Consider the following 27,640-nt stretch of genomic DNA (forward strand, 5'->3'; position numbering starts at 1 on the left):
ATGAAAGCAGCCGTGTGTTTCCAAAGTGAAAACGGAGATTAGTTAGTTTCTTCGCTTTTTGACTCGCATGTTTCCGATCATCAGAGAAGTTGTCGTGTCTGACATAACGTAACCCAACCTAAATAAACCTGACACGCGTCAAAAACTCCACTTCAGGTTCAACGTTTGTCAGATGCATGGTAGAGACACGCTTCCTTGGATAACGAAAAGCTAGAGAATGCTGCTTAAAAGATTTTTAAAAAGCTCAAAATGTAAAATAACCTCACAGATATATACATTTTCTACAATAAATCGTGTAAATAAAGCAATGTAATATGCCCAATGTAATATGCCAAAGCAACAAAATAAGAAGGGTTTTTGAAGATCTTAATCAAAGTTAAAGACACACATCTGCTGAAGATGACATGACTGATTAACTTATGATATGAACGTTTCATACCAGTCGATATTGATAATTATCGATTAGCTGTTTTTACTGCCAAACACTGGATGACTTTTCCTGTTTTAACATTTTCCCCTCCACAACGTTGCTTTTTCTATTTTCAGGCTGTTGAGGCTTACATTTAAGCTGCTGCTGCGCAAGTTACTCAACAAGGCTGTTGCTAGGTAACCAAAGAACACGTGAGTCAGTTGATGCTAGCTGCAGCTAGCTTAGCTGACTTAGCTAACTGGCTGGCTGTCAACCTGTGACAGCCAACCAGAGGTTGAGCAGCTGGAACCTTTCCTCTGCCTACATCCCCCAGAGTGCTGTGTGGTCCTGGGTCAGAGATCAGTAAAATGATTGAATCTTGTATCAGACAGCAGTTGTTGCCACTAAAGATGCTGGAACGCAGTTTTTCAGCTCGAGTCACCTCCCTCCCCTTGTCTAAAAAGTGAATATTTTGAAAAGTGCTCCCTTTATATTTGTCTGATATTAGAACTAGTTCAACAATCTGTAGTATTTAAGTGCGACAAGAAAGTATAGACAGAAGGAATCTGTAGGAGGGAGAGGTTAGTACTTTCGTCATTTTATGTTCATCCGGTTAGAATCGAATCAGTCGTCTCCACCCCCAAAACAAAACAGTGCACGGAAAACTCAAAGCAAAGCAGCCGAGTAAATATGAATATGATAATGAGCAGAAGCCCCAGTGAACTCCATCAAAGGAAAAGAGGAGCGAGCGCATAAAAGTTGTGACACCGAAAGCACAGAAAATAGGCTGCGACCAAAGCCAAACTGATCCTGGAAGTGTGTCTCCGGGGCCCCGAGAAAGGGAAGGAAAGCTGGAGGAAAACCCCGAGCTTTGTATACCAATCACTAAACTGACTGCGGCCCTCTCCACTACTGTTTTCCGTTCCGCTTTATGTACCGTTGCTATGAACATATGCTCCTAGCAAATTATAGACACAGTTGTGGTCTGTGAGGTTTTTCAGCTCGAGAAATTAGCACAGCCATGTTCCTGTACAATAAAATAATATTGTTTTACCAGAACCGGGCTCCACATTCCCCTCAGAGCTCGCAACACCGAGACGAGGAAGCGGCACGCTCTGGCGCGGACGCTCACTGATGGGTCCCACCACCCCAATCCTTACCTCCCCCCCAGGTTTGATTCATATAATGAAGAGGGCTTTAAGCAGTAAAGCTAACCCAATTATGAGAGTATTCAGCATTGGCGGTAGAGTATTAAAAACGCTGAGAGTTTAAGTAAGCTTTCTCCCAGGCATAGAAAATTGTGCTGGCAGAAAACATTTTTCAAAAGCATCCTTTTTCTTCTCTGAGCTCCGCGAGGTGGATATAAATCCTTCTGACTGAACGCTCAGACTTGCTAAAACAAGCACAAATCCTTCTCCCCTCGCTCCCTCCCTGCTTTCATCCTAATAATGACACCGAATCAGGACCTCACCTGCTCGGATCTGAAAAAATGAGGGGCTCTGCAAAGGCAATTATCAGGTTCAAGTGAGGTGAATGTTGAGGATTTTCCTCCGTTTTGATCCCGTTTGACTTCACTTCGTCTTTGTCAAAAAAAAAACTATTTACTGAGATATACAGCTGAAGATGCGTTTATCATTATCACTATAATCAGCCAGTCAAATACCCCCGCTGATTACACGTTGCCTTTGTCATTACAAAACGGATCTCCAGAGATGAAATTTCCATATGCTCGACCAAAATGTGGTCCAACTTATTTTCTCACGCTCCCACCGCAAACGGCTATGTGTTTTATAGGGACTTTATGCGAAAGTGTCATGTGTAAAGCTTGTTGAGGGCGCCATTGGCAACGTGACGGCGTAGGGTGGGACGATGGCGAGCAGAAAATTGGATTCAACAATGGAGAACAAAAAAAAGAAAAAAAGACTTGAGGACAAGGGAGCAGCAGAAGGCAGCAATAAACCAAAGAAACCAGAGAGCCTGGTGGAGGTGTGGTTGTGGCGTGCAAGCCAGGTGAATGTAGTCAATCAGAAATTAATGGCGGCTCGAGCGGAGTTCAGGAAATGACACTACAGAGACAAAGAATAGTTGCAAACGCAACCAAAACACTTGGAAAACAGAACTAAATACGGACAATACAAACCCAACGTACGAAGCAAAGATGAAATGCATAGGTATATGACAGGAAGTAGCACATAGTTGTGACGTGGAACAAAAATAAGACATTGGTTTACGAGCAAAAACCTGAAAAGTGTGACGATCATTTGTATTCGGCTTCTTTCGCCTCTGCAGTTTTAGAACCGCCGTTTGCCAGATTAGCTTCTCAAATGCTCTAGGTGTCCAAGTCAAGAGCTCCTGTCCATTAACTTTGGAATGCATCTGCTCCAGCACAGCTGAATAAAATGGCCGAATTTCCTCGTCAACGTGTCATTCAGCTCTGTAAGTGGACTTTAATCTCAGTGGTGTTTCAGGAAGCAATGTATCAAAAAGTTGGTGGACTTTGGCATGTCTGGTTTGCGATAATCGTTGCAGTTCTGGTTGCATGTCTATCCCACAAAACTTCATCACTTTGTCTCTACTAGCACAATTCAGCTATAACAACACCTAGCTTTTCCATTTAGGCTGAAACATTCAGTTTTTATCTCATCTATTCAGAGCACCTTCTTCCGTAAGACCTCTTAATGGCTTTTGCTAAAGAAAATAGACTTTCAGGAATGACTTTCTTCTTGTTTCTCTTCCATAAAGACCAAATTTGTATAGTGCATAACAAGTTGTCTTGCTTAAAGATTCTAGATCTCTGCAGCTCCTCCAGAGTTACCGTAAGTGTCTTGACCTGTACAGCTCTGACTGTCGGACTGTTTTAAGTCTTTCCCTTCTTCAGCACAAATACCACACTTGAATAATGGGGTGACTAACAGGCTTCTGCAGTACTTGGTGGCATGCACAGTAGGTCATGCAATCATTTGAATCAGGTGTTCTGGAACAGAGAATTGGTAAATGCTGGTGTGTGTGAACCACCATGTCTTGGAGAGGTTGAATGTTGTGACTCGGATGGGAAGACTGAATACTGGCGAACGTCAAATTTTGAAAGCAACACATCATCTTCCTTCTACTTCAAAATTATGTTCTACTTTCAATTGGCGTATCACATGAAATCCAAATAAAATAAATTGAAGTTTGTGGTTGTAGCAAGGAGACGAGGTACATTTCTCAATTCTTCAACCTATAACCAATCAATTAACTATCTACTAAAAGACTCTCTCCATCCTGCAAGTGTCTCGTTTCCCCAGACCGGCTAACTCTTCCCCACTTGGCTAAAGAGGCTAGCAGCGATGTGATTGTTGGCACATGCAAGTGTCCAGCGTGTAGAGAACACACCGATCGGCCTGGGATTGTGCGAGACAAAGCGCGCTACGAGATTACGGTTGATCCTCTCGCATCCTGTTTCCTCCCGCGTCTGTCTGTGTCACCGACAGACTCAGACGGACGTAGATTCCACCGATAACACAGCGCCCACCGCGAGGCCGGGTAGGGCAGGGGCCAAAACGACGCATGCACTGACAGGAGAGAGATCCCCGGCCAAACCCCGGGAGGACCAGCGTCCACAACGAGCGCCAGGAGTGCGGGGGTTTGTAGACAAACGGTGGGTGGGTTTGACAGAATTTAGTGGGATCTCTGCTCCAGGCACACCCACACTAACCGGGAAGGAGATAGAATTGATAAACGAGCAAGAGCAAGGGGCTACACCCCGCACACAAGCACATCAGCGACATTGTGATGCGTATAAGGCAGTTCAAAGTTTACATCATAAAAACAAAAATACAAATAAACCTGATTGATTGATCCTGGAGGTGTAAAAGGTGATGCGGCGGGGCTGAGCAAGATGAATTTAAAGTTTTATTGTGATATTTTGTGGTAATATTGTGATGGCGATAAAAGCGGCAGACTAGTAAGAACCACTATTTTAGGGAACTGTCTGGCTGTGACTGCATGATACAGAAATCATTGCCCCAAAAACACAAATACTGCTCTTGGAAAAACATTCCCATTTCTAATATGCTCCTTTAGGAAACCAGTCACATAAAGATGTGTAATATGTACCAACTAAACTGCAAACTGAATTTAATCATATATTTTTGTTTATAATTATTGATACTCAAACAGAGGACAATCCCAACAACACGGACAGTTTTGGGTTGTTTAAAAGTCATTAGTTGGAATTTATTTTGAAAACACCAAATGAAAAATATCATCATGACAAATTTACCACGATAAATGATAAACGATCCGATAAATTCCCACCCCTAGTGAGCAGTGACTTGCACTAAACCGTAATTACCCTTACTGTATCTACGGTGGGGGAACCCTAACCTGACACACACACACGCATCCATACCGTCACACTGTTTTCTCTGGACTCGCATGGAAGAGGGCAGGGAGGATTACCGCTACCCGCATGATGATGAGCTGAAAAATAGGCCTTTTATCCGCCACCGTTCCACCATAACACAATGCACGCGTCATTTCCACGCTGTTATCCGCATGGTGTCAAGCGCCTGGCAAGGCATGGGAATGAATCTGCACTTTCAGCTGGTAGCTCAGCTGTAAAAAAAAAAAACGGGTCAGCGCGTACGCGAACGATCCGGCTTGTGACAGTCTTTCTTGTTTTTCGACCCACGGGGAAATAACAGAATCGAGTGAATCATTACGTATCCCAACTGATAAGCGCAGCTCGCCTGCAGAGTGAAAGAAATCCCAGAAATGGAGGGAGGGAAAGAGGGAAACTCCCAACAGTGGGAAGATTGATGGGATTTTAGGGAGTCGAGTCAGAGTATCCACTTGTGCGTTCTTGAAACCCCCCTCCAGTTGTGAAGAATGAGTCCTGGACTGTCATTATTAAGCTAAGTCCTGCACATAACACTCACTGTCAACTGATTAGGCTCATATGTCAAACACTGTATCTGTATCGTTTGTTAAAGAGAGACTCGACCGTGGAGCTTCCCTCTCAAACAAGGTGAGACACAACTGCTCTTCTAGATTCATTTCACTTCTCAATCAATTCATCATTTGAATAATAACAGGTTTGATTGTAGCCGCGGCTCCAGTTACACTGACCGACCAGCAGCGAGAGTTTATCCTTTTGATAATTTTCCACTCGCGTGTTTTTTTGCATTTCTTAAACACAGCTGATTTATAAGGAGAAAACGGTCGGGCTCTGAGTAAATATTTCAGCTCGGGAGTTTTGTCTAAACGAGGGAACAAAGCACGCACGGAACCACACGGCCATTGGAGTGGGTTTTCTCGGCCGCTCATTATTAGCCTCTCGGCTGGACCGAGCTGTTGTGCTTTCTGCATTCTGCCGGGATACGGTTTCACCACAATGGACCGTGTGTCGATTCCGAGAAGTGGAAGGAGCTCGGCCAGCGCATTTATTATCTGCGAGGGTTTTTTGTCGTCCTCAGACCAAGACCGTGTACCACGGCGCATACGGACTTCCTACACATTGTTCAAGTCAAACGTCTGCACTCCTCGAGGCTCACTTTTCCAAAGTTCTCAGTACAAAAGTTCGCAACGGGTGGATGGATGGATGAATGGATGCAAGCTTTAGGCATTGAGACGGGAAATAAATTCCGCAAATGCAAATATCACGCCACATATCTTCTTTGTCCCGTCTATTCTCAACTTAGAGAGCACTTCAACCCAAGTTGTTGGTCGAGGGTAAATGACGCTAAACATGAGTAAAAAAGCAACCCGTTTACAGTTGCTTTTGACCCATAACCACTGGAACATTGATCAACACATATATGTATTGATCATTTTGATGATGGCACTCGACAAAATGTAATGTTTGTTACTGGTTTCTCAAATTTTCGACTGCACCATGTTCTTTTTGGTGTGTATATTCTTATGATGTAAAGCCCTTTGAGTCACCTTGTTGTTAAAATATGCCATACAAATAAACTTTATGGATTGATTAAAACGTAAATGAACTATACATACATAGAGCAAATCTGTCCACTTTTGTTCTTTCTTTTCTTGAACCAATTCAGGGTCTCGTGAGGCTTATTCTCATCTCGACAGGCCGGAGTTGGTGAACAGAGCTTCCACATGCGTTTCTGCAGCCAACGCCATAATCATGCATGCACACGCTCACTCTTAAGGTCACTTTATTCCATCCATTCGCCCATAAACCTCATCTTATCCACTCATAGGAGATCCCAAAGCATTCCTGGGTTGTCTCCTCCCATCAGGACGTGCTGCCAAAGGGAGAAAGGTAAAGTTCAGCCACTTAAATGGTCGTATGAAGGTTTCATGCAACTGGTAAACTAAGAGGCATGCTTCACGGCCGTTTCTTCATCCCGATGAACCTGACAACACACTAAAGTACTCAAACTCCTCTGCAGAGATGGGAAGAGTGCTTAAAAACTGTAATCAAGTAAGAGAAAAATAAAAAGTAGCCATCCAAGAAATTACTCAAGTGAGGGTAAAAAAGTATTTGCTCAAGCCCTGAGTAAGTGATCAAAACATCGATCATTTAATCTTTTTAAAATGACGTGGAGATGTTGGTATTTTAACGACCAAAATGAAAGTAATTCATGAGAATAACATAATTACAAAATGACAACTTCAGACAAAATAAACATTTTTACAAATCGATTTCTTTCAAGCTGCTGAGCCTTTAACAAAACCAGCAGCTGCGTGTCGGAATATGGCGAAATTTTTAGCTTAAACAAGCTGGTTTTTTGTTAAAGTGAAGTTACTCACACCGGGCAGAGCATCCAGACAGTTTGCTCAAGTAAGAGTACCAATACTACATAATAAAGTTACTGAAGTAAAAGTAAAAAGTAAAGCACAGTAAAATACTCCTGAAAGCAGTTACTACCCAACTCTTCTCCTCTGCTTACTGAAGAGCCTGACCCCAAACCTGGAGCGAGAACTCCACCTCTTTCCTTCTTGAGAGAAGCTGCGTCTCAGTTAAGTTAGTACTTCCAGAAACTCAACGTGCCAGCTCTCAGACTTCAGGAGGAATCTTCAATACCTTGAATGTAAATGTGGTATCGCAAAGCCTTGTTGCAAAGCAGAAACACCCTCACACCTCTCTTAACCCCATCGCCTGTTCAAGCATTCCCTTCCTGAAATATGGAAACGAAAGCCAATCCTGATTTATGTCTGGCACTATCTGCCTAGGTTGACCACCCCCTCGCCTTGAGGAGCCTGAACTCTCCAGCTTCCTACCAAGTATGTGCCTGTCTGGGAGTTCTTTCCACACAAGTGGTTTTCAATGAGCCTGCTGACTTCAGCATCCTTCATCTGACTAGGTGCCGCTTCGGCCCCGGAGCCCTGCGGTGCTGGCAGGTGAATTTGCCTCTGAACTCCTGACGGGGGAGGGGGTAAGAAGACGGCGCTAAACGGGATGATGGAAATGTTCAAATCTCTGTCCTAACTGTCTTCTTTTTTTTTTAACTACCTTTAATGAACATAATTTGTACCGTAATGCTGAATTTGAAGCCGAAGCAAAGCACTTAAATGTTTTTCCAAGTTGGCAGAAAGGACTAAGACGGAGAGGCTGTTATCCTTTAGCAGCGAGTGGAAACTTATTTAGTGCTACGGTTTGCCAATGTCATTCAGCTGTGAAATATCATCAAAAACAAGAAAAGAAATGCATCTTTACATGCACAGAGGAGAGTTTCTTGTTTACCTGTCTGTGTGTGTGGAGGATGGAAAGACCTTTTGTTTGTTTTTTTAACAGTTTTTCAACTTTTACTTGTGTGTTATTTTGTTTTGGAGTGTAGTTCCAACAAAACAAAAAACCCAACATAAATAGTTTGATATTTTATATAAATATATAAAGGTTTTTTTTTTTTACATGCAACTCCTGATTCCTTTTCGTCATGCACAGTAGGACAAAATGAGCTCTTTATTTTCTTTATGCATCACTTCCTAAACTTTAGTAATGCCGTCTGTGAATCTGGATAAGGATCATTAATCCGCGAGGTATCGCATTTCACTAAAACCCTCACCGGTGACTGTACGATGAAAGATTTCGGGATTACAGCCTTTTAAAGTTCATACGTATCGGTATTAATCCTAAATTATCGCCATTCAGAGACTCCAAGTGGCCACTCTGCAAAACACCTGGACATACCAAAAGAAGGACCTCTTCAGAAAAGTCACTTTTTCTGTTATTATTAGTAAATCTAAACTAGAAACGGTTCACATTTTTATTTCAGGAGTCTTCAAGTTCAGTCCTGCAACTGTTAGATGTCTTTGCTTCGACACGCCTGAGTCAAATAAGGCAGTCATTAGCATAAGTTGGTAACTTGGCATGTTTTTTTTTATTTTACAGTGTTTTTGTTCTAGATACAAATAAAAACAAAAGAATGTTTATCATTAATTACTATAAAACTGAAATGAAGCAAACACACTGTTGCTGTTTTCCCTGTTTGTGTTGGTTGATGTTCCATTGGAGACATGCAGTGAAAGCGAAAGGTTTTATTATTTCATGCCTCCTACTAGTGAAAAGTAATTTTTTATTTATTTTACTTATTTCTGAGAGGAATCACAGTAATATAAATTACGACTGTAAAACACCGAGTTGTAATCCTGACATCTCCTCTGTGTTTGTCTCGTTTTTCCCAAACTAAAAGAGTCAACACTGAAATCAGTTTTAGCAAAATCCATTATGTTTTTTTTTATTGTTACACCTTAGAGATTATATAAATTACAAAGTGTAACTGCTGTGGTCGAATCATTGGTTATTAATATAAGATATTAATTTTATGATTTTAAATCCTCCCTGATTGAAAGGATTTTGGAAAAACTTGTTTTTGGATAAAAAAAAAAAAAGTTAACGCGTAGGACGAAGTGTTTTTTTTTCAGCTGTATCAAAATTAATGTGTTTTGCAAAACTGCAATGGAAAAACTATTTTCAAATCAGATGAGTCGCGTGATCAACAACAGGATATTCCTACTGGCGGAAAAGACAAAGAAGACAACAGGAGGCGGTAGGAGGATGACGACGCGGCGTGACTTTTAAAGAATTATGTGAACAAACGTATTCACGTAATTTTAACAAAAGCAAAATTGTGCTTTGTTGGTATTAACGAAATGTAGACAAAGTTCTGCGCACATTTGTAATGGAAACGCAGTACTGAGGCAGGAAGGTGACCCGCCAAGAGTCAGTAGGTATAAAGTATAAAAAAGACATCATTAGCGTTGTCGGCTGTAGGTAAGATGTTAACAACTTAACTTTTTCACAGAAACTCACTTTCAAAACGGTAAACCTTCACTTTAAGGTCTTTACTTGTACCTTTTTTATCTGTTCCAAGTGCTTCATCTGCTCTTGTGCAACAAGCCAGAGGCGGGATGATTTAACTTTTGTCACATTTCACTGCCAGCACAAGAAACCCCTTTCAGATTAAAAGAAAAAAAAAAAAGAAGAAGAAAGAGTCAGGATGGTGACAAACTGGCTGGAAAGTCAAACAGGGAGTAACTGGAGCAGGCCATTTTGTGACAAGGGGTCCAGTGTTGGCCTTTGATGCTGAGTGTAGCCGTTGAAAGGTGTCCACTTTCAAGCTCTAATCGCCGACTTCAAGTGCGCTGAAAAGAGCCGTAAGGTGTTCAGAGGCAGGTCTTTTAAGTGAAGGGCATCTCCATTACAGGTGGTTAGCCGGAGGAATGCACCGCGGCACACAGGACGAGGCTTTGCCGGTCAAAACAAGGTGGTAGAGAGAAAAACCAAAAAAAAAAATCACAAACACATCTAACAAGTTGATAATGTCACTTAGAGCCAAACAATGTTGTATCCAGGATGGGATTGTTCTGCAGACTTAAATGAAGCTTTTGCAAAAAGATCCCCACCAACAAACAGAGGAAGATATTTTAAAAAAAAACTAAAAATTTAAATGATTCAGCTAGTGTGATTCACTTAAGGCTTTCTGTTCATCCTGACTGGCTGATGGATTTGGCTATAATTCTGTTATTAGTTCGTTATAGACTGCAAATCGCTCAATAACACCAATCTCTTTTAGCGGCAGGATGATTCAATCCACATTTCCGCAAAGCCGCCATGGCAATGGCAGGGCGAGGAAACGAACATGAGTTGTTGCACAGGAAAAAGAGATCCTCTTAAGCTCCCTGTTTTCGACCCAATAAAACTTCACAGTGTTGATTTTCCAGTGTGTCACCCGGAGAAAAAATATTAGGGACTGAGACTGAACAGAGGCACCGATTAGATGTTCTGCATAGGTTCATCTAATGCAAGGTTGCGATTAAAACGTTAAAATGAATAACCCCCAATCATTCGTTCGACATTTTTGTGCGACTTCATGCCGAACATGAATGTAGTTAATAAATCTGAAGTGGAAGGGAGACGATACTAGGCAATTCAATTCACTTTTCCAAATGAATACACATTTGAAATGTGTGCTATGTATTTATATTATTCTCATTAACTTTGATGTGCCATATAAAAAAAACAGTGCAACCAATTGTCTTTAGAAGTCACTTGACGCCTAAAGCCTCAGAGATGTTTAGAGACAAAAAACAGCAAACAAGTCAAGAAGAAAAGGTTACGGAGAGTTTTATATTGGGGCATTATTTCATGCTTTGACACGGCCATTCACCTAAGCAGACAGGAGGAACAACTTGTTGACATGGCAACTGGTAGTCGTAAAAGTCCACAAACGAGTCCTTTGTCAGAAAAGTGGCGAGAAGAAAGCCGTTGTTAAGCTAAAGCCGTCAGTAGTTCCACGCAGCGTTTGGAACAGAAACGGCAAACATTTGGAAAGATCAGCTCTGGTCAGATGACCAAAAGTGAATTTGATGGAAAAAGTGATGGAGCTTAAAACAGGACAATCTTGAAAGGATAAACATGACCAGAGCTGCAATTCCAAAATGAGTCCTCATGGATTAAGGTCTTGCACGTTTCATTGGTTTATCTCACCTGAATCAAACAAATATGTGACTAGAAGCTCTTGGAAAACTCCAAGACAGCCATTTGAGTCTGCTGTATTGGAGCAGCGATCCATTTAAAACATGATGGGATCTTAATGACTAAAGGTGGACGCTCCTGGTTTCAATAAGGAAAACGACAGTGCGTTATTATGGCCTAATCAAAGTTGAGACCAAAACCAAATTGAGAATCTGACTCGAAATATGATGTTCACAGAAGCTCTGCCTTCGCTCTGGCTGAGCTAAATGATGTTCAAAATAATAATTTTAAAAAATCCATTGGGTATCAAATGCACAGACTGTGGAGACAGAATCCCCTAAAAACAAACGCAATCGCAGAAAAATGTGAATCTACAACTTATTGACTGAGAGGGCTGAACACAGACGCGAGCCTCACATTTCAGACTTTCAAATAACACCAAAACCATTTCTCCCTTTTCTTCCGCTCAACAATTTGTGTTGGAAGATCCAATAAAATCCCAATGAAACACATAAAGGGCTTTGGTTATAATGTGACAAAATGTGGGAAAGTTTGAGGGGTAATAAATGCTTTCATAAGGCACTGAAATTAATCTCTTCCTAATCAAAATACCTCGTATTACGCCAAATAACCCAGCTATTAATGCGTGCCTCCCTGTAACGCTGTGGAGCGGCTCCAGAACCGCCTCCAAGAGCGGGCGGCGCACCGAGAGAATGCAAAACAGTTGTGGTCCACTGGTCTCTCTCTCTCCCTCTCTCTCTCTACAAAAAAAGAAGAGAAAAATTCATCCTTAGAGTCCAGAACTGAGCATGGATCTCCGAAAATGGGAACAGCTTTTCACTCCTGAGCTTCACTGTGATGACGAAGTTCCCAACGTCTGCAGATGTGCGCGCACACACAACAGGAAGACTTCAACGGAGGACTGTGCTCCATAACTTCATACGCCAAACGGTCTGTGATATGTACAAGCGCGGCTACAGAAACCCGAGTACATCTTCAGCCGTGCGCCACCAAAGATTAATATATCAAAACAACCAAGAAGGCAGTCCTATGCCTCTCGAAAGATTCGGGGCGCTTGCAGAAAACATTAATTTAATTTTTACTGATTGCATCCGCGCTACGCTGCAGCTCTGCAGCTGCTGCGGATTACGCAGTTTCCTATAATGACACACAAGAGTATTCGCCGACCTTTTTCCACAACCGCAAACTTCCATGTATTTTTATGGAATTTTTAGACCAACACAAAGTTAGCGCGTCGCTGTGAAGTGGAAGAAGAAGAAAAAAAAAAAAAAAACGATGCATGATCTTCAAAATCGTTTCCAAATGATGATCCCTAGAAAACCTAAAAAAAAAAAAAAAAAAAAAAGTTTTCATACCTCAAACTCAATCGCCATCAGCTTCAAACGGTTGCAGAGAGAAACGACACTAATCATTTAAACAGCCATACGAGGTATTTGTAACAAAGCGGCGATAAATATTAGAGTAAAATGCACAGTATGAACTCAGGGTGGTTTATAAATTATGTCCTGGCAGAAAACCTTGTGAATGACTTATGGGAAATTTTGGGGAAAAAATATGCCTGAAATCATCTAAATAAACACAACAGTTAGGAAATTTGGAGTCGAAACCAGCAGACACACTGAGCAATAATAACTAGACTAAACTTTTCCGGTTTTTTGTCAGTAAGGATCATTAAAATTACCTCTATTTGCACGACAAGATCCTGATGCAGCAACAGAGTTTAGATGGAGGCCCGGCTGTGGATGTATGCTTCATTTGACGTTATGGAAAAAAAAATCCAAACAAATCAGTCAAGATATCAGGAAGAGGTCTGGTTCATCCTGGAGCACAACTTTCAGATGTGCCACATTCATCTGTTTTAAATCATTTAAAATAATTATAACTCTAAACGCCACAGGAATGTCCAGCTGTAATATTGATCAGGAAGGACGGATGTGTTTTAATGCAAAACATGTGAATCAACCCAAAAACAAAAGCAAAACACCTTCTGGAGGTTCATAGTTCACAACAAAATGAGAGTTGTACCGACTTAGGTTGAAAGGTCACTCATAGTACAGAAAACGTTTAATCTAAAACCAGCATAAAGAAAGACAGATTACAGTTTGTAAATGCAAAAGCTTTAAATTTTGGAACCATGAACTAAAACTAAAGTGGAAGTGCTTTGCCATAATTACCGATTTATTTAGGGGGGGGGGGACGGTAAACTCACAATGCTGAGAACGCCGCCCACATTATGAAGTACACACTGTAAAACAAAAAAAAAAAGCATATCTAATGTACGGTAAAATACCGACAGCTGTGGTTGCCAGAAATTTATTGTATAAATTCCAGACGTTTATTGTATTTATACGGTAAAATTCTATTTATACCGTAAATGTTTCCGCATAAATACAATAAAATTCTGGAATTGTATCATTTCAATACACAAAAATGCCATTAAAATTCACAGAATTTTAACGTATTAATACAATAAAATTCTGGTAACCACAGCTGCTGGAATTTTACTGTAAATTAGAAATTTTTTTTTTTTTTGCCGGGACAACATCGTCCTAGAGTGGGGGAGTTTTGCAATAAGAGGGACTGGTGAACTTACCAGAAAACTGGCATCATGACAACAACAAAAAACATATCTACAGAAACAAGCAAATAAACTGTGGCGAGACGCTTCAGAAAAGACCTCTGACCCATGTCACACAATCTAAAGTAAGTATTTATATATATATATATTTTAAAGAATTTCTCTCATTACCATCCAGTCATACACTCTGTCATGATCTAACGCAGGAAGATTTTGTGTGATTTAATGTAAAATTATCTGTGCAAGTGTACTTCAAATGGGTACTTATCAAACGTAAAGAAGAAAAAAACTAAACCAAAAAAAGAAAAATCCACACTTGCGACCCCATATTTTCAACAATAACTAAATGACATGTAAACGCCTGATCTCTAACAAATAACCGCATTTTAAATTCAACTCTAAATGTCTTAAGGCACCAGGACACAAACTACAGGAGGAGCAGCAGCGCTTACCCAAACGGGGAAACTTAAATCACTGAGTGTAGGTCATTTAGTCTTGCTAAATGCACAAAAGGGAGTTAAAAAAAAAAAAAAAAGCATAACATATAACAACGCATCTGAACATAAGATGTTCCAGACCAAAAAGCAGGTCAAGGGGGAATGAAGTTGGCCTGCTGATGCCAACTCTAACCTGGTTCCTTTGTCAAGACAGCTAAAGTTAATTAAGCTAGCACAAAAGAGAAAACCAACTGAATTATACACACCGTCAAACCAACAGGATACCAGCAAAAAAACATATTAAATGGAAATCTGAAATAAAAATAATATGGACAACAAAATCACACTTACACGTTTTACTACTTCCCAGCTCTTAGCCTACATTCCTGTACGCTGTGCACCGTCTTCCCTCACAGAGCGGCCAGGAACGGACACAACCAATTTAACTCGATTAACAACAGATGTGTCCGTCTAATTCCGGCTCAGCGTGACTCGTCTGCAATAATACCGTTAGCCGTCTCCTCGTTTGAGATATCATTTTTCAACCGTACAATTTCTCCATTAGGACCGAAGAGCGACTCTGTGTGTGTAGCTTTTCCAGGACGCCGCCGTCGGCCCGCCGGCGAAAGGCGGCGGCGGCGAGCTGCAAACGCCGACAGGAGCAGAAACAACGTCAACAGAAAGCAAAGCGCGTTGGAAGAACGAGTCCCTCCTGACTGAGACCGACTCAAATTGGCAGTATGAAGCTGTTGGTGAAAAAAAAAAAGACACAAAGATTGGGTGTTACTGGTTTAAGTTTTAAGCTGCGTGATGCGCGCAGCTTGGGTTTGGTACCTTTGAAGACATGTCATTGGGTTCAGTGGGTTGGGGACTGGTACCAAATGTTTCAGATTCTTCATAAAATCAAGACAATATGATGGCATGCATTATGCAGCTTTTTTTCCCCCCTTTCTCTCTCTGTGTAAATAAGACAAGCGCATTTCAATTTTTTGACTACATTATTGGTAGCTAAAGCGGTTCAACCCATACCTAGCCTTGCAAAAAGTATTCGTACCACATAATAACCACAAGCTGCCGTTTCTTTTTATTGTAAGTTTGTGTAATACAACAACAATGTTGCGTGTCAATGTAAAGCAGGAAAGAACGTCATATTTTATATATTTTTAAAGGCTAAAAACTGAAAAGTGTGGTGTACATTCCTCCAAAATCATCTAAATAGTAAAGCAGAGCTAGGTCATAAGGCAATTTCCCAAACTTTAAGCAACCAGCAGAGCTCCGTTCAATTAATCAGCTCAAAATGGAAACCCTGCGACACAACCTCAAACCTACCGAGGCAAGAAAAATGTATTTGTACAGCACGTTTCAGCAGCGGGCAACTCAAGGTGCTTTACATGCTGCAAACATAAAACAAACATATTTTATCAAGTGATATCATCGCAATCATCAAAAATCGTAAAACACTGCAGTGAAGACCATAAAGAATGTATGTATACTCCAGTAATTATTTATTGTTCGGGATTAGTGAAGCATAAAAACTAACTGCTGCTTCTCCGTGTTTGGATCCGGTTCTGAGTGTGCCGAGTCGACTCGAACCAGAAGATCCAAGCGGTCTGGAAAGTTGGTGTAACGACAACAGATATTTAATGTATTTTAGTGCCAAGCCGATCAGATTTATGAACCAGCAAAAGCATAAAAAACCCCCCCAAAAAAACATCTATTCTAGGAGTCAGTGCAAGAACTTCAGAACTGGGCCTGTGTGCTCTGTCTTCCTGGTTACAGAGAGAATGTGAGCAGCGGCGGCGTTCTGGATCAGCAGCGGCTGGAGGATATTTTTGGGGGAGGAGGTGTGAGGAGACCTGTGAGGACGCTATAGCAATCGATGCAGCTACAGACATGTATGAGTTTCTCGAGATCTTGCTGTTAAGTTAGTCCTATAATCCTGGAAATGTTCTCCAGGTGATAGAAGGCTGACTTTGTAACTGTCTTTATGCATCTCTGAAGATTCAGGAGTGAATCATCTGCTCAACGCTCAGCATCATCTGCGTAGTTATGGTATCTAATCGTATTTCATGTTGTTTTCTGAGTTATCTGGAGCATGAAGATAGTAAATAAGAGGAGCCCCTAGATGGAACCTTGGGGTACCTCAGGTCTGATGAGACGTTACCTGTTGACATGTAAGACTTGAACCAATTGAGAACTAAACCAGAAAGTCCAACTCAGCTGACCCAGACATGGCTGTCCATCTAAACGTACAGCTTTCAAAGTCAAATCGGATGTAACGGGAGTAGCACACAAAGCTTCTTTTGTACCTTTTTTACATGAAAATAACATCATTCAGTGTTGGCTACCTAAGTAAGAGATCAAACAGGGGAATATTGAAACCTTTTTGCCCAGATTTATTACACAAATCTAAACTGATCCCACTTCTGAGGAAGATAAAGCTTGCTCAGAAAAGAAGCCAGGTGTCCCCAAAATTTAATTCCTCTGTAAAAATAAATGTCAGCACTCCGAATGGTAAGCCCTAGACGTGCATAAAAACACACGTCCGCGCACACACTGTGCCCTTTTCCCTGCGGTGAAAGAACTCAGACTGACCTACTCGAAGCTCCTGACCGAAGACCGTCCTCTCTCCGAGCGCCGAGCAGTTCCAGCGTCCGTACCGGAACTGGTACTGACACTCATTGATGCCCATTTGGGCGCCTTCGCCCACAACAATGATGGCGTCTGGGCGGCTCTGGCAGATGGCCCGCTGGCGAGGTGCCAGCCCCGGAATCTTGTTGCAGATGATGTTGGCACCCAGAGCCACAACCGAGGACAGGGCCCTGCCGGAGTGAGAGAAACACACACATGAAGCAGACGCACAAAGAAAGGCTGGTGGGTAAACCTTGAAAACATGCTTACACCTCTAGTAAATATGTGCAAATAACACTGAAATAAGTTCATCTTTCATCATAGATGTGCAATTTGACAGTAAATTTATTCTACTTCCCTTCTAGAAGTAAAGAGAGAGTGGGATCTCTGACCGTTTCTACAGTTCTGCTTCTTCTCTCACATTCTCCTCTCACCTTTTTGTAGGATTTACATTTGATAGACGTGCAAGACGGTCGACCCACTTTTATGTTTATTTGACGATATGTGTAAGACCAAAGAACCTCCTGAAATACCCACTGGTAACTCATTTCCAGCTCATTTTCTTCCTGTCTTAAGGGGGCAGAATTAGGGATTTCCCAGCCACATCTGGCAGTTATTAAGAATGCCAAATATGTCAAATTCGACTCAATAGAAAACCGACTTTGTCATTTAACACCTTAAAATTGGGTTACTGTCTCTTTAAAAGCTCCTGCTCCCCTTCTTTCTGAAACTCCACCTTCGCCTCCTCCATCCCAACATGGCTCCTCTTTAACAACATTTTAACAGCATTGTGATGAGAAGTAGCTCCTATAATGAGCTCAGCAGGTGCACAGTTCCTCCAGGTGTTTGCTAATTCCTGCTGGCTAGTCTGAAGGAGCTGAGTGGGTAAGTTGTAGGAGAAGGCCGATCTGCAACGCCGAAGCTTGGAAACTGCAGCTCCGAGCTGGAGCTTCGGCCTCAAAGAGGCGGAGCCAGGTCCACCCAGGCGTTTTGTCCAGCTGAGTGGTTGCCATTTCTCAAACATGCATGAAAGAATCAAGACAACACTCCAGATATGCTTATGATAAGGTGATTACATAACATGATGTAAAGCTAAAAAAGAGATTTAAAAAAAAGTCAAATTTACAAAACACTGCCCCTTCAAACGGTTCCAAACTCCACACAGTTTGACAAGTTTCCAGCTTCCTTTGGGAGAAACGCTGGCCCACAGCATCACACATTCTCCGTACTTAGCACACGAGATACTTTTGTACCTCCCCCTCGGCCCTTTGTTTCACACAAAACCCACATAAAACTGCTAAGGGAGATGGAAACTTACAGAAAGTACCCAGAAAAAAAAAAAGAAAGAAAAAAGCAGGATGCATGTTTGACTACTGACAGCATTCAGTGCTGGCTCGGATGATGGGAGTCTGAGTAATGAGTTTGGGGTTTTATGCTAATTGTTTGGTACCATAGCACTGTGAAGGGCTTCCAGGCTCTTATGGAAACACATTGTACTCCGTTGTGGTTTCTCTCGGTGTGGAAGCAGTGTCCCTCTTTCAAACAAATGTCACACAAAGTAATACGTCTCAGGCTTTGCTTAATTACACGTTTGAGGCAGACTCCTGAGGTAACGTGCCACCCTCGCTGTTCACAAGAGACTGTTTCATCTTCAGCCACATCCCATAATTAATTTGTAATGAGTACATAAAACGAAAACAAAAAAGAAAAAAACGTTTTCAACACAAATCGCCGTAATTCAAGGTTATTACGCTTTAGAGAAAATGACACACACCTCCTCCTCTTGTTCTACCCAGAGACAACACACATCCAGAGATTTGCTGTGAATACACAGAAAACACATTTAAAAGGTGGGGTGGTTCTGCTGCTGAGGAAGCCAAAGGCGGATTGGTGCCAAAAACAAAGTGCCGACTCCCTCCAGGGCTCTGTTTGCTGCCATCAAGACCGTGTAGATACATACTTTTTTTTTTTTTTTTTTAAACATGTCGAGGACGGGCAGCCAGAAATGAGCTTGGAGGAACACTGCTCCTTTTGAAATACGATGTTGACCTCGAAAAGGATTAACCGCAAGATGGGGCGAACGAACTCAGGCGAGTTGTGTGTCAGCGAAAACGGGGTGGCGGAGCGTGAGGAAGGAGAGGAGGGTTAGTGGAAGAATGGGTGAGGAGGAACAATGCTGAAGAATTATAGTCTCTTGGATTTAGATTGGAGTTTACAGAGCTTCTGGGAGAAGACCACAGGCTGAGAACTAATATATTTTTATTGGGTAAAAGTCACTCCCAGATAATCTCATCTGGACAAGTACCTTTGCTCCACCTCACAAAAAAATAATAAATAAAACCTTTACAATATAAGCATGCACTAACTCCCACAAATTTTCAGACTATTGGAGTGCGGTCGGCTCGGTTCGATCGGGGACAAAACTGCAACGTTGGTTACGTTTTCAGTCGATGCGGTTCGCCGTCAAACTGCCGTGGCAGAACTTCGAAAAACCTTTTTCCCTCCTCGCCTGCGGTGGCGCTGCACCAAGAACCACGGAAGGAAATGACACAAAAATCTCCGAAGACGACATGAACCCAACTTCCTTCCGAAAATGTAAACAAAAATAGAGTGGCGTCTGAAACCCAACAACCACTAAGATATGCCTCAATTGCTGTTGAGGCATATCTTCCGCTTGCACTAGATGCATTTAATTTCTTTTCGTTGTATTTACCCAGAATGCTCTGCGCTACAGTCCACTTCCTGGTTTTGGAGTGGTCTCCGGTCCGCTTGGCATTCACATATGCATTCAAACCACACTACAGTTCACTACAATCAAAACGACAGCAAGCTTTTCAGGCACACGAGAGTTCACTGTTTTGGTTCACATGAGTGTTCGATTCACATCTCCCCAAACGAACATCACTTTCTAGACAAATGAAGTTTATGAAGTTTCATAAAAGTAGACCAAACGGGGCTGGTGCGAACCAACCTTAGTCTCACAGTGGATTTAGGCATTTACAGTAACTTGAAGAACTATTTCACATGTATTTTATGATAGATAAACATATACTAGTGGATAATTGAAGTGGAAGGAAAAGGGTATATATATATATATATATATATATATATATATATATATATATATATATATATATGAATCTGAAAACAATTGTGGCACGCGTTTACATTTGTACCCTCTTTCCTTTGATGCCTCTAAATAGAATCTGGTGCCAAGTCACCCACTTAGTAAATAAAGTTCCCAAGAGACAAATGTAATAAAAAATTAAGAAACTGCTTTGGTCATCTAAGATGAAGATAGAAGTTTTTGACCATGTTCAGAAGAAGACTCACACTGCGCATGACCCTGAACGCACCAAGAAACCACATTGGTGGCAGCATCATGCTGGAGGCAAGAGCAATAGGACCAAAGAAACTGGTCAGAGTAGCACCGGATTTCCTTACAGAGTAAATGGGCTGGAATAAAAATGCAGGCCACACTCTTCAGATTTTTCTTTTTTTATTTTTACTTAACTTTAGAAAACCATGTATTGCATAATGTTCCCCCTACTTCTAAAAAACAAAAACAAAAAAAACACATCAGAGTTTGATGTAGTAATATGAAAAACCTCAACAGGAGTGAATACTTTTGCGACACATAAAAAAAAAGATGTTTATCAGAGACTCCTGGCATATTTCCCTAACCTTTCTCTGCTTGTTGCAGCCAAATATTGCTACAGGGGATATTTAATGCAGTTGCAGCAAAAAAAAAAAAAAAAAGTAAAAAATGAGATGTTATATCAAGGAGAGAAGAAAAAGCCTTGAGGTGGAGGCCGGCCGGGAACAAGACATTTGTCAGGTGCACAGCAAACAGTGCAGTCGGCTGCTGCTTTCAGGCCCTCTTTGCTCTCTCCGCCGTAAAGAGATGTGAACTCCTCTGACCTTTTTTGACCCCCCCAGCTGTATACGTGGTTGTTCTTAGCAACGGCGATGTCCCGTCTGCACAAGCCGAAGGGGGCGGACTCATTAAGTAAAAGCAATCTGGTACTGGAGAACGGAGTTACCGGCATGACGGACGCTAACGCTGCCAACGCTGCTATATGGTCCAGATCCCTTCATTTCTTTTAGTGTTTACGTTTCTTTGCTGAAAGCTCACGCAAGACGTTTTTTTTACTGGCTCCTTCTCTCGAGCGGTTTCCCTCGCTCATCGCCCGGTACTTTCTCTGAAACACACAGAGCTCCAACGCCGTCCCAAACCGTCGAACACCAAACAGGGAATTCCAGAGCTAAGCTTTTAAATCCCTGCATCATCGCGGCGCACAAATGTGATTCTGTTTGCTTTAGCCCTGTTCTCTGTTTGTGCCAGCAGTGGCTCGGTGGGGTTTGGGGGGGGACAAGGTTCGTCTCCCACGAGACAGGAAAACCGACGACCGAAAAGTGTCACCATGTCGCGCCCGGGCAGTTCGGCAGCCGCTGAAATGATTGAGTACCGGCGAGGCATGAGCCTTTCTGCAGCTTTACCCAACGTCAGTGGTTTAAAAGAAGAAGGGGAAAAAAAAAAAGCTTGAAGGTTTTATTACTAAGCAGGGTGGCCTGAAAAGAAACCATACCCTCATGGCATACAGCGTGCTTCCAGCCACCCACTCCATCACATGAAACACTATGAACCTGACTGAAACGCTGCTAAGCTCCGGGGGCATGCATCTTCCGCTGAGGAATGCACTTACCAAAACGCCGGAGACACAACCGAGTCAAGTGAATAAAAGCGGGGAATTGCTGTTGTGTTAGTCGTTTCCTCTCTGGCTGCTCATTTACAAACTGCATGATTATATAACGGGCGCAGCGCTGCCCGCTTCAAAAATGTCAAACAGAAATCCCCCCTGCCCCCCTGTTGATCATCAACCTCGGAACAAACAGTGACACGGCGCTGCCCCTTCCCAACCTGTTGCTGCGCAGTGCCGGGCAGCTGAATGCTACGCTTGTAGCAAATATGTCACACCCTAAAAAGTGTAAATCACTCTAACAGTTGTAGGTCATCCTATGGACTTATTTACCTTAATCTCACTTAATTTTCTTTTGGTTTAGTGATGACAACTTACTTTTTTCTATTTTGAATTAACTTAAAAGTTACACATTTTTAACTTAAAGTTAATTTTTACTTTAACTTTACTTGAAACAATTAACTTCAATGCCGCGTTCGTGTCTGACATCTGATGTCATGACGCCATATTCAGCAGGAACAGAACCTGGACCATCCTTGGTGCTGTGGTGGCGCAGGGGTCTAGCACAACCAACATCAGGAGACCTTAGTCCTTGACCTGGCTGTCACAGGTTCGATTCCCAGCTTGATGACCTTTTCCGCATGTCTTCCCCCTCTTTCATTAACTGCTTTCCTGTCTCTCTCCTCTCAAATGGGGGTTTTTTGGGGTCTCTGCTTGACCCCCAAAAAAAACAACAACATTTCGGCTCATTAGATTACTTCTTTATTTGATGTAAACTAAATTATTTGAGTAAGACTGTCTTAAATGTGTCAAGTTAAACAAACTTAGCCCTTTATGTCCTAAATTTAAAACTTCTGCCTGGATATTTTTTGCTTATTTTAAGTGCATACAGTTCTTTAAATGTCTTGCAAGTAAATATATTTGTCCATTTATGCATAACAACTGGAACTTTCAATATGTAGCTGTTGTTTTCGCAATTTACCGTCTTTTAATAGCGTACCTCTCAGATTAATTTCACTCCCTGCTACGGCAGGGGTGAAATTACCATAATGACCTGATATTGGCTGGAAAGCGCAACAACTTCCCTTTCAGAAACCGTTGGAATTTTTCAGATAGCGCAAAGTGTGGCGGAATTACGGTAATGCAAATTTGGTTGGATCACTGGAAGGGTTAAAAAATTAAGTCGGTTTAGTTTAATTGAATTACTTGTTACCAAATGAAACTAATCATTTAAAGCTGGTTCAACTATTTTCTTTTTTCAGTGCACAAGCAGCAAAACTCACAAGTAGTGAAGAAATGCAGCGCAGAAACACAAAACCTTAACAAATATTTTTGGTCTAGTTTCTAGTGCAAATGTCTTCATACACTTGAAATTAGACAAAACTAACAAGCTCCCACATTTTCCAACAAAATACAAGAGCCTGTTTTACATCAATAATTCCTCAATATTGATTTAAAAAAAGTTCCTCAGGCAGGTTATTTCACTTATAACAAGATATTTTTCTCATGTTATAAGTGAAATAATCCGTCAATGAAACTAGGACGTTTTCATCATTATTGACTTAAAACTATATTTTGTTATTTGTTCAGCTTGTTGAAACATGTACTGAGATGTCTGCACTAGAAGCTTGACCAAAAATACTTCATCAAGATTTTGTGTTTATGCAGTGTGTTTGAAACGTAGAGAATATAACATTATTTTAGCAGCAGGACGACTAAACGTTGTCTTCCTGTTTTACATAAAGGCGATTAGAACATGCTGCATCATTCTCTTTTTCTTCTAATCGCACTATTTCTTCCTCGGGGAGGGCCATCTTTCATCTTTCAGTGACAGACTCATGCGGGCCCCGCGTCTAGCCGGAGAGCGTGTCGCATCTCAGCATGAGGCTCCAGCTGCAAGCCAGGGGGAGCCTTGAGGACGGGGTCTGAAAAGGTCAACGGAGCATCCTGGATCTGCTTCAGAGCAACCGAAGCAACAGAAACTCTCTGAAACGTCTCATCGTCTGCTTTGTTCCCGCTTGTTTCTCTGTGTTTAGAAACACGACTGTTTACTGGCTATTCACACTGCTCCAGATCCTGAACAGATGCTCGTTCGGCTTAAAAATGAAATAAGAGGAGATGGATAAAAACGTATTGAAGTTGCACGGATTCAAATGCTGGTCACGGCAGCAAAGTTCCTCCAGAAAGCGGAGACTTTGCTATTGCCGTGCTTTGCCACAGGCATTTTAAATAAACTCTATGAAGGAACGTGTCAAAATATATTTCGCGAAGACACGGGCGTGTTGCTTTTAACCCTTATTGAAACGGCTGGTGAAAAGATTTGGGCATGAATTATGCTGAGAGAATTAAAACAGACACTGTTCTGAGTGGCTTTGATGTGCAAGCCATCCCTATTCATAGTAGTGGAAACCACATCTATTTTGGACTCAGGTTTGGGGTCTCTGGGCAGCAAAAAAGAGAGAAGAGCAGGGATGGAGTGGATGAGGAATTATTTTTGGAAAAAGCCAGCGTTCTGCTTCAGGCAAATGAGGAAGGAAAATACGTCCGCAGCGCAATCGGCGTGTCGAGAATCGCGACGTTTAATGACCGTGTCACCGTATCTAGGCGTTCCGGCGACTCGCAGCCCCGGTGTTGGTGTTACGGTGAAGCGTGGCTGCGCACTGCAGCTGGCTGATACTGCAGCATCTGATTCTGCTCTTTCAAAAAAAAAAAATCACAAGCAAAAACAAAAAAAAGCCTCTGTTGCTTTAGTTTAGTTCTTTTAATGGAGTCTGGATTGGATTTGATCACCTCTAGCGGATCAAGAGGGAAGGAGATCATTTTAATGCTGAATTTAGATTCCTTAAGACACGATTTGGGATTTCTCAAGACGTAATATTTACAAAAAGAAAAAAAGAAAGCAAACTTTTTAAATAAATGTACTTTTAGTGGGAATTATGAACACCTTTCTTCATGATAAGCATAATTATACATGAGAAAAGTGCCTGATGGGCCCAGGGGGCGCTCGTCCATTCATTCACCTCCGCTGTCTGGAGACGCCTCTGCGTCAATCACTTGTTGCCAGCAGGTCAAAAGGACGCAGGATCAAATACCAACACACACTCACACACCAAGAACAAACCAAAGATGATGTAACAACACACAAACAAACGTCACCGCGCACACATGACATTTTCTCTTCAGAAAAAAACGTAAAATCTGAAAATCCACATCCGAAATGTCTAGAACACCTCTGCCACTCAGTGGCCGAAATGAATCCGAAAACGAGTTTCTGGAGCAAAATGATTTATATAAAAAGATTTTTTTTTTTTAAAGAGCATATGAACAAAATGATGTTGGCCGGAACATGCAAAAAAACCGTTTGAGGCGGCGACCGATTAATCAACGGCGCGGCTCGTTACGCGCGGACATGACGCCGCGTTCAAGTGTAACTAATCAGCCCACGTGGGTGGCTTTCCTGGCGATGTGCACCGTGATTGGAATCCCCCAACTTCATTTTACAATTAAAAAACGACGAGTAGAAGAAGGAGACGCATTGTGGTTGGCACCGAACAAACAAGCAGCTCGTTGCGCATTACGCGCTGTCCAAAAAAAAAACTCCTCCAACTTTATCTACAGCGAGAAACGTTCATGTATTTTCAGATGTATTTAGTAAGTGGGATTTAAAAAAAAACCCAATTAAAATGCGGTGTGGGTGTGGGTGTGGGTGTGGATGAGCCGCGGAGCAGGCAGGCTCCGGAGCTAATTAAGGAGCAGTTGGGTTAATTGGCTCTAACTTACAGGTAGCTTCCGCTCGTCAGGATCAGGAAGATCTGCGGGTAGTAGACTGACAGCAGTACACTGCGCGACGAGATGATGATCATGATGACATTGAGCGAATGGCCACGCTCGGACAGGAGTGAGATGACGCCGATGCAAGTAAACAAAATTAAAAAAAAAATAAAAAATAATAAAAAAAGTATATTCCTGCTTTTATGTCCGCTCGAGAGACACAGAGAGAGAGAGAGAGAGAGAGAGAGAGGGAAGAGAGAGATGGAGAGAGAGAAACACCAGAGATTCTCCTTGCGCGGCGCTCCCTACGCAGCTCCGAGCTCCCAGCAGGGCCGTGTGTGCGCCGAGGTTGGCTCTGACATCTCTCAGCAGCCGAGGCTCTTTGACGCGCACTGCTGTGGGCTCTCCGAGCCGAGCCGGAGCGATGATGGTTTTAGGGATTCTGCATGGCAGAAAAGTGCCTCTTCTGCGCTCTCATGAGGATCGCGGCTGCCATTGGGCAGGAGGAGACACTGCTATCCGCCCACTTTGCCACGGCGGGACAATGGGGTGACACTGATCCGATCCCCTCCACTACCCCCACCCCTCCACCTCCACGCTGGATGGGAAGGAGGTTTTCATTCATGATCAGCCTCTATAACCACCATCGCCGCCGCCGCCGCCCCTGCCGCTGCTACCCTAAACCCAAACGCTGACGAAAAGCTGCGTGAGCTTCAAATAAAACAGACCGAGCGCACGCTTCTCTGACTGACGCGACCTCTCTCTCTCTCTGATTCAACAAGTTGTTGCCATGGTGAAATTATTATTTATGTATTTGTTTTACGTGGATTTAAGATTGCAAATTCAAATCTGATCTCTTGCGCAGACTGGCATGCGTAATAAATGATCAGAATCGTTATAAGTTGCGTAATTTCCCACAAGAACGCGCAATGCAAATATATAAATTCAACATCCATTAGATAAATTCAAATGGATGTTTCGACCTTTTACTTATTCCGTTTTAAACAGTTGCACTCAGGTTAATCCAACAGCTGAAGTTCTTAAATTCATACTGACTCTAATTTTATATATTTGTTTTGAAGTGAAGTACAAATAAATCAGCAGTTTATATGATATGATGAACTTAGACATTTCTCAATCCCATGGTTTTCCTTATTTGAGATTTAAATCCTACAAATTCAGGTCGAACATTGGACTTCAGCTGCTTTCATCTCCGTTTTATTTGTTGAGGAAAACGTCAGCCATTTCCATCATGAGTTTTTATTATTTAGTAAAAATATTTGGCTGTCAAAAACCATGGCTAAGATTGGCTTAGTCTACAAAACGAACACTGGTGAAAAATATTAGCTTGCATACAGAATGTAAGCTAACATATTCGTACGGAGATATATATCTTTAGGCTACTGAGTTTGTGTTTATTTTTATTGTGTGAAATTCTGTACCTTTTCTCGTTGTGCTATTTCTGCCTCTTGGTTCAGTATTTTGATTTTTCTGCTTGTGGTTTGTTCTTGTTGTCGTCTGAGCGAATGTAGTATGTGTGAGGAATATTCTGACTTGAACAAAAAGACCCGTCTGAGTGTTTGTTTGTATTTACATGCACTTTTACTGTTACCTGTTTGTAACTGAGAGCAGTAGAGTTGAGCCCGGTCGAAGCCTCTGCTAGGCACTAGTGGGAAAGGGCCAAATGTGACAAACTAGCTAATTCGCTGTTTCTTCAAATAGGTTACATGGTTTTCCACTATTTTAAAAAGAAATAAAAATAGTTGCTAGTGAAATGGTAGCAAACTCTCTTTTCTAAGAAGCTGGCAAGTCATGGCTGGATGTACAATTTGTTTGCAGTGATTACCTTAGGGCTCAGCTTGCTAGCAAGTTTCAGTTTAGTATTTGGGCTACTGCTAAGCTACCTAAAGCTGGATTCAAACTGATACTATTTATTTTAGCAATACAGCACGGGAAGCTTTGACAGCCAAAAGCTAAGCTGTTAACTGCCAACAACTTCCTAGAGTTAGGAAGCTAGCAAAGCCGATTTTAGCATTAGCACTGCTGCTAAACAAGCTAAAGTAGGTCACAAAGTTTTACTATGGGTCTTGACTTTCCCTGAATTGATACTGCGTTTATGGAGAACAGTAAGTGAATGTATTTACTGTTCTCTGTTGGACACTA

The 27,640-nt window shown here is 41.9% G+C and overlaps 1 protein-coding gene across 2 annotated transcripts in view; it reads right to left on the bottom strand.

Moving 5' to 3' along the window:
* The window catches only part of wnt7bb (wingless-type MMTV integration site family, member 7Bb), a 47,006-nt gene that overhangs the window by 16,260 nt on the left and 3,106 nt on the right, over positions 1 to 27,640 (bottom strand). Inside the window, exons 1-2 of one of the 2 annotated variants that reach the window (XM_008411132.3) lie at positions 25,487 to 25,659; positions 16,971 to 17,197 (exon numbers count right to left, since the gene is read on the bottom strand). In XM_008411132.3, the coding sequence (XP_008409354.1) occupies positions 16,971 to 17,197; positions 25,487 to 25,569 (310 nt within the window). In that variant the 5' untranslated portion in view covers positions 25,570 to 25,659. Of the gene's footprint in view, positions 1 to 16,970; positions 17,198 to 25,486; positions 25,660 to 27,640 lie in introns of those variants that run through there. The other variant, XM_008411134.3, reaches the window with a different exon arrangement.

This window comes from Poecilia reticulata, chromosome 6 (assembly GCF_904066995.2).
Source record: "Poecilia reticulata chromosome 6, P_reticulata-male-v2, whole genome shotgun sequence".
Taxonomy (NCBI): domain Eukaryota; kingdom Metazoa; phylum Chordata; class Actinopteri; order Cyprinodontiformes; family Poeciliidae; genus Poecilia; species Poecilia reticulata.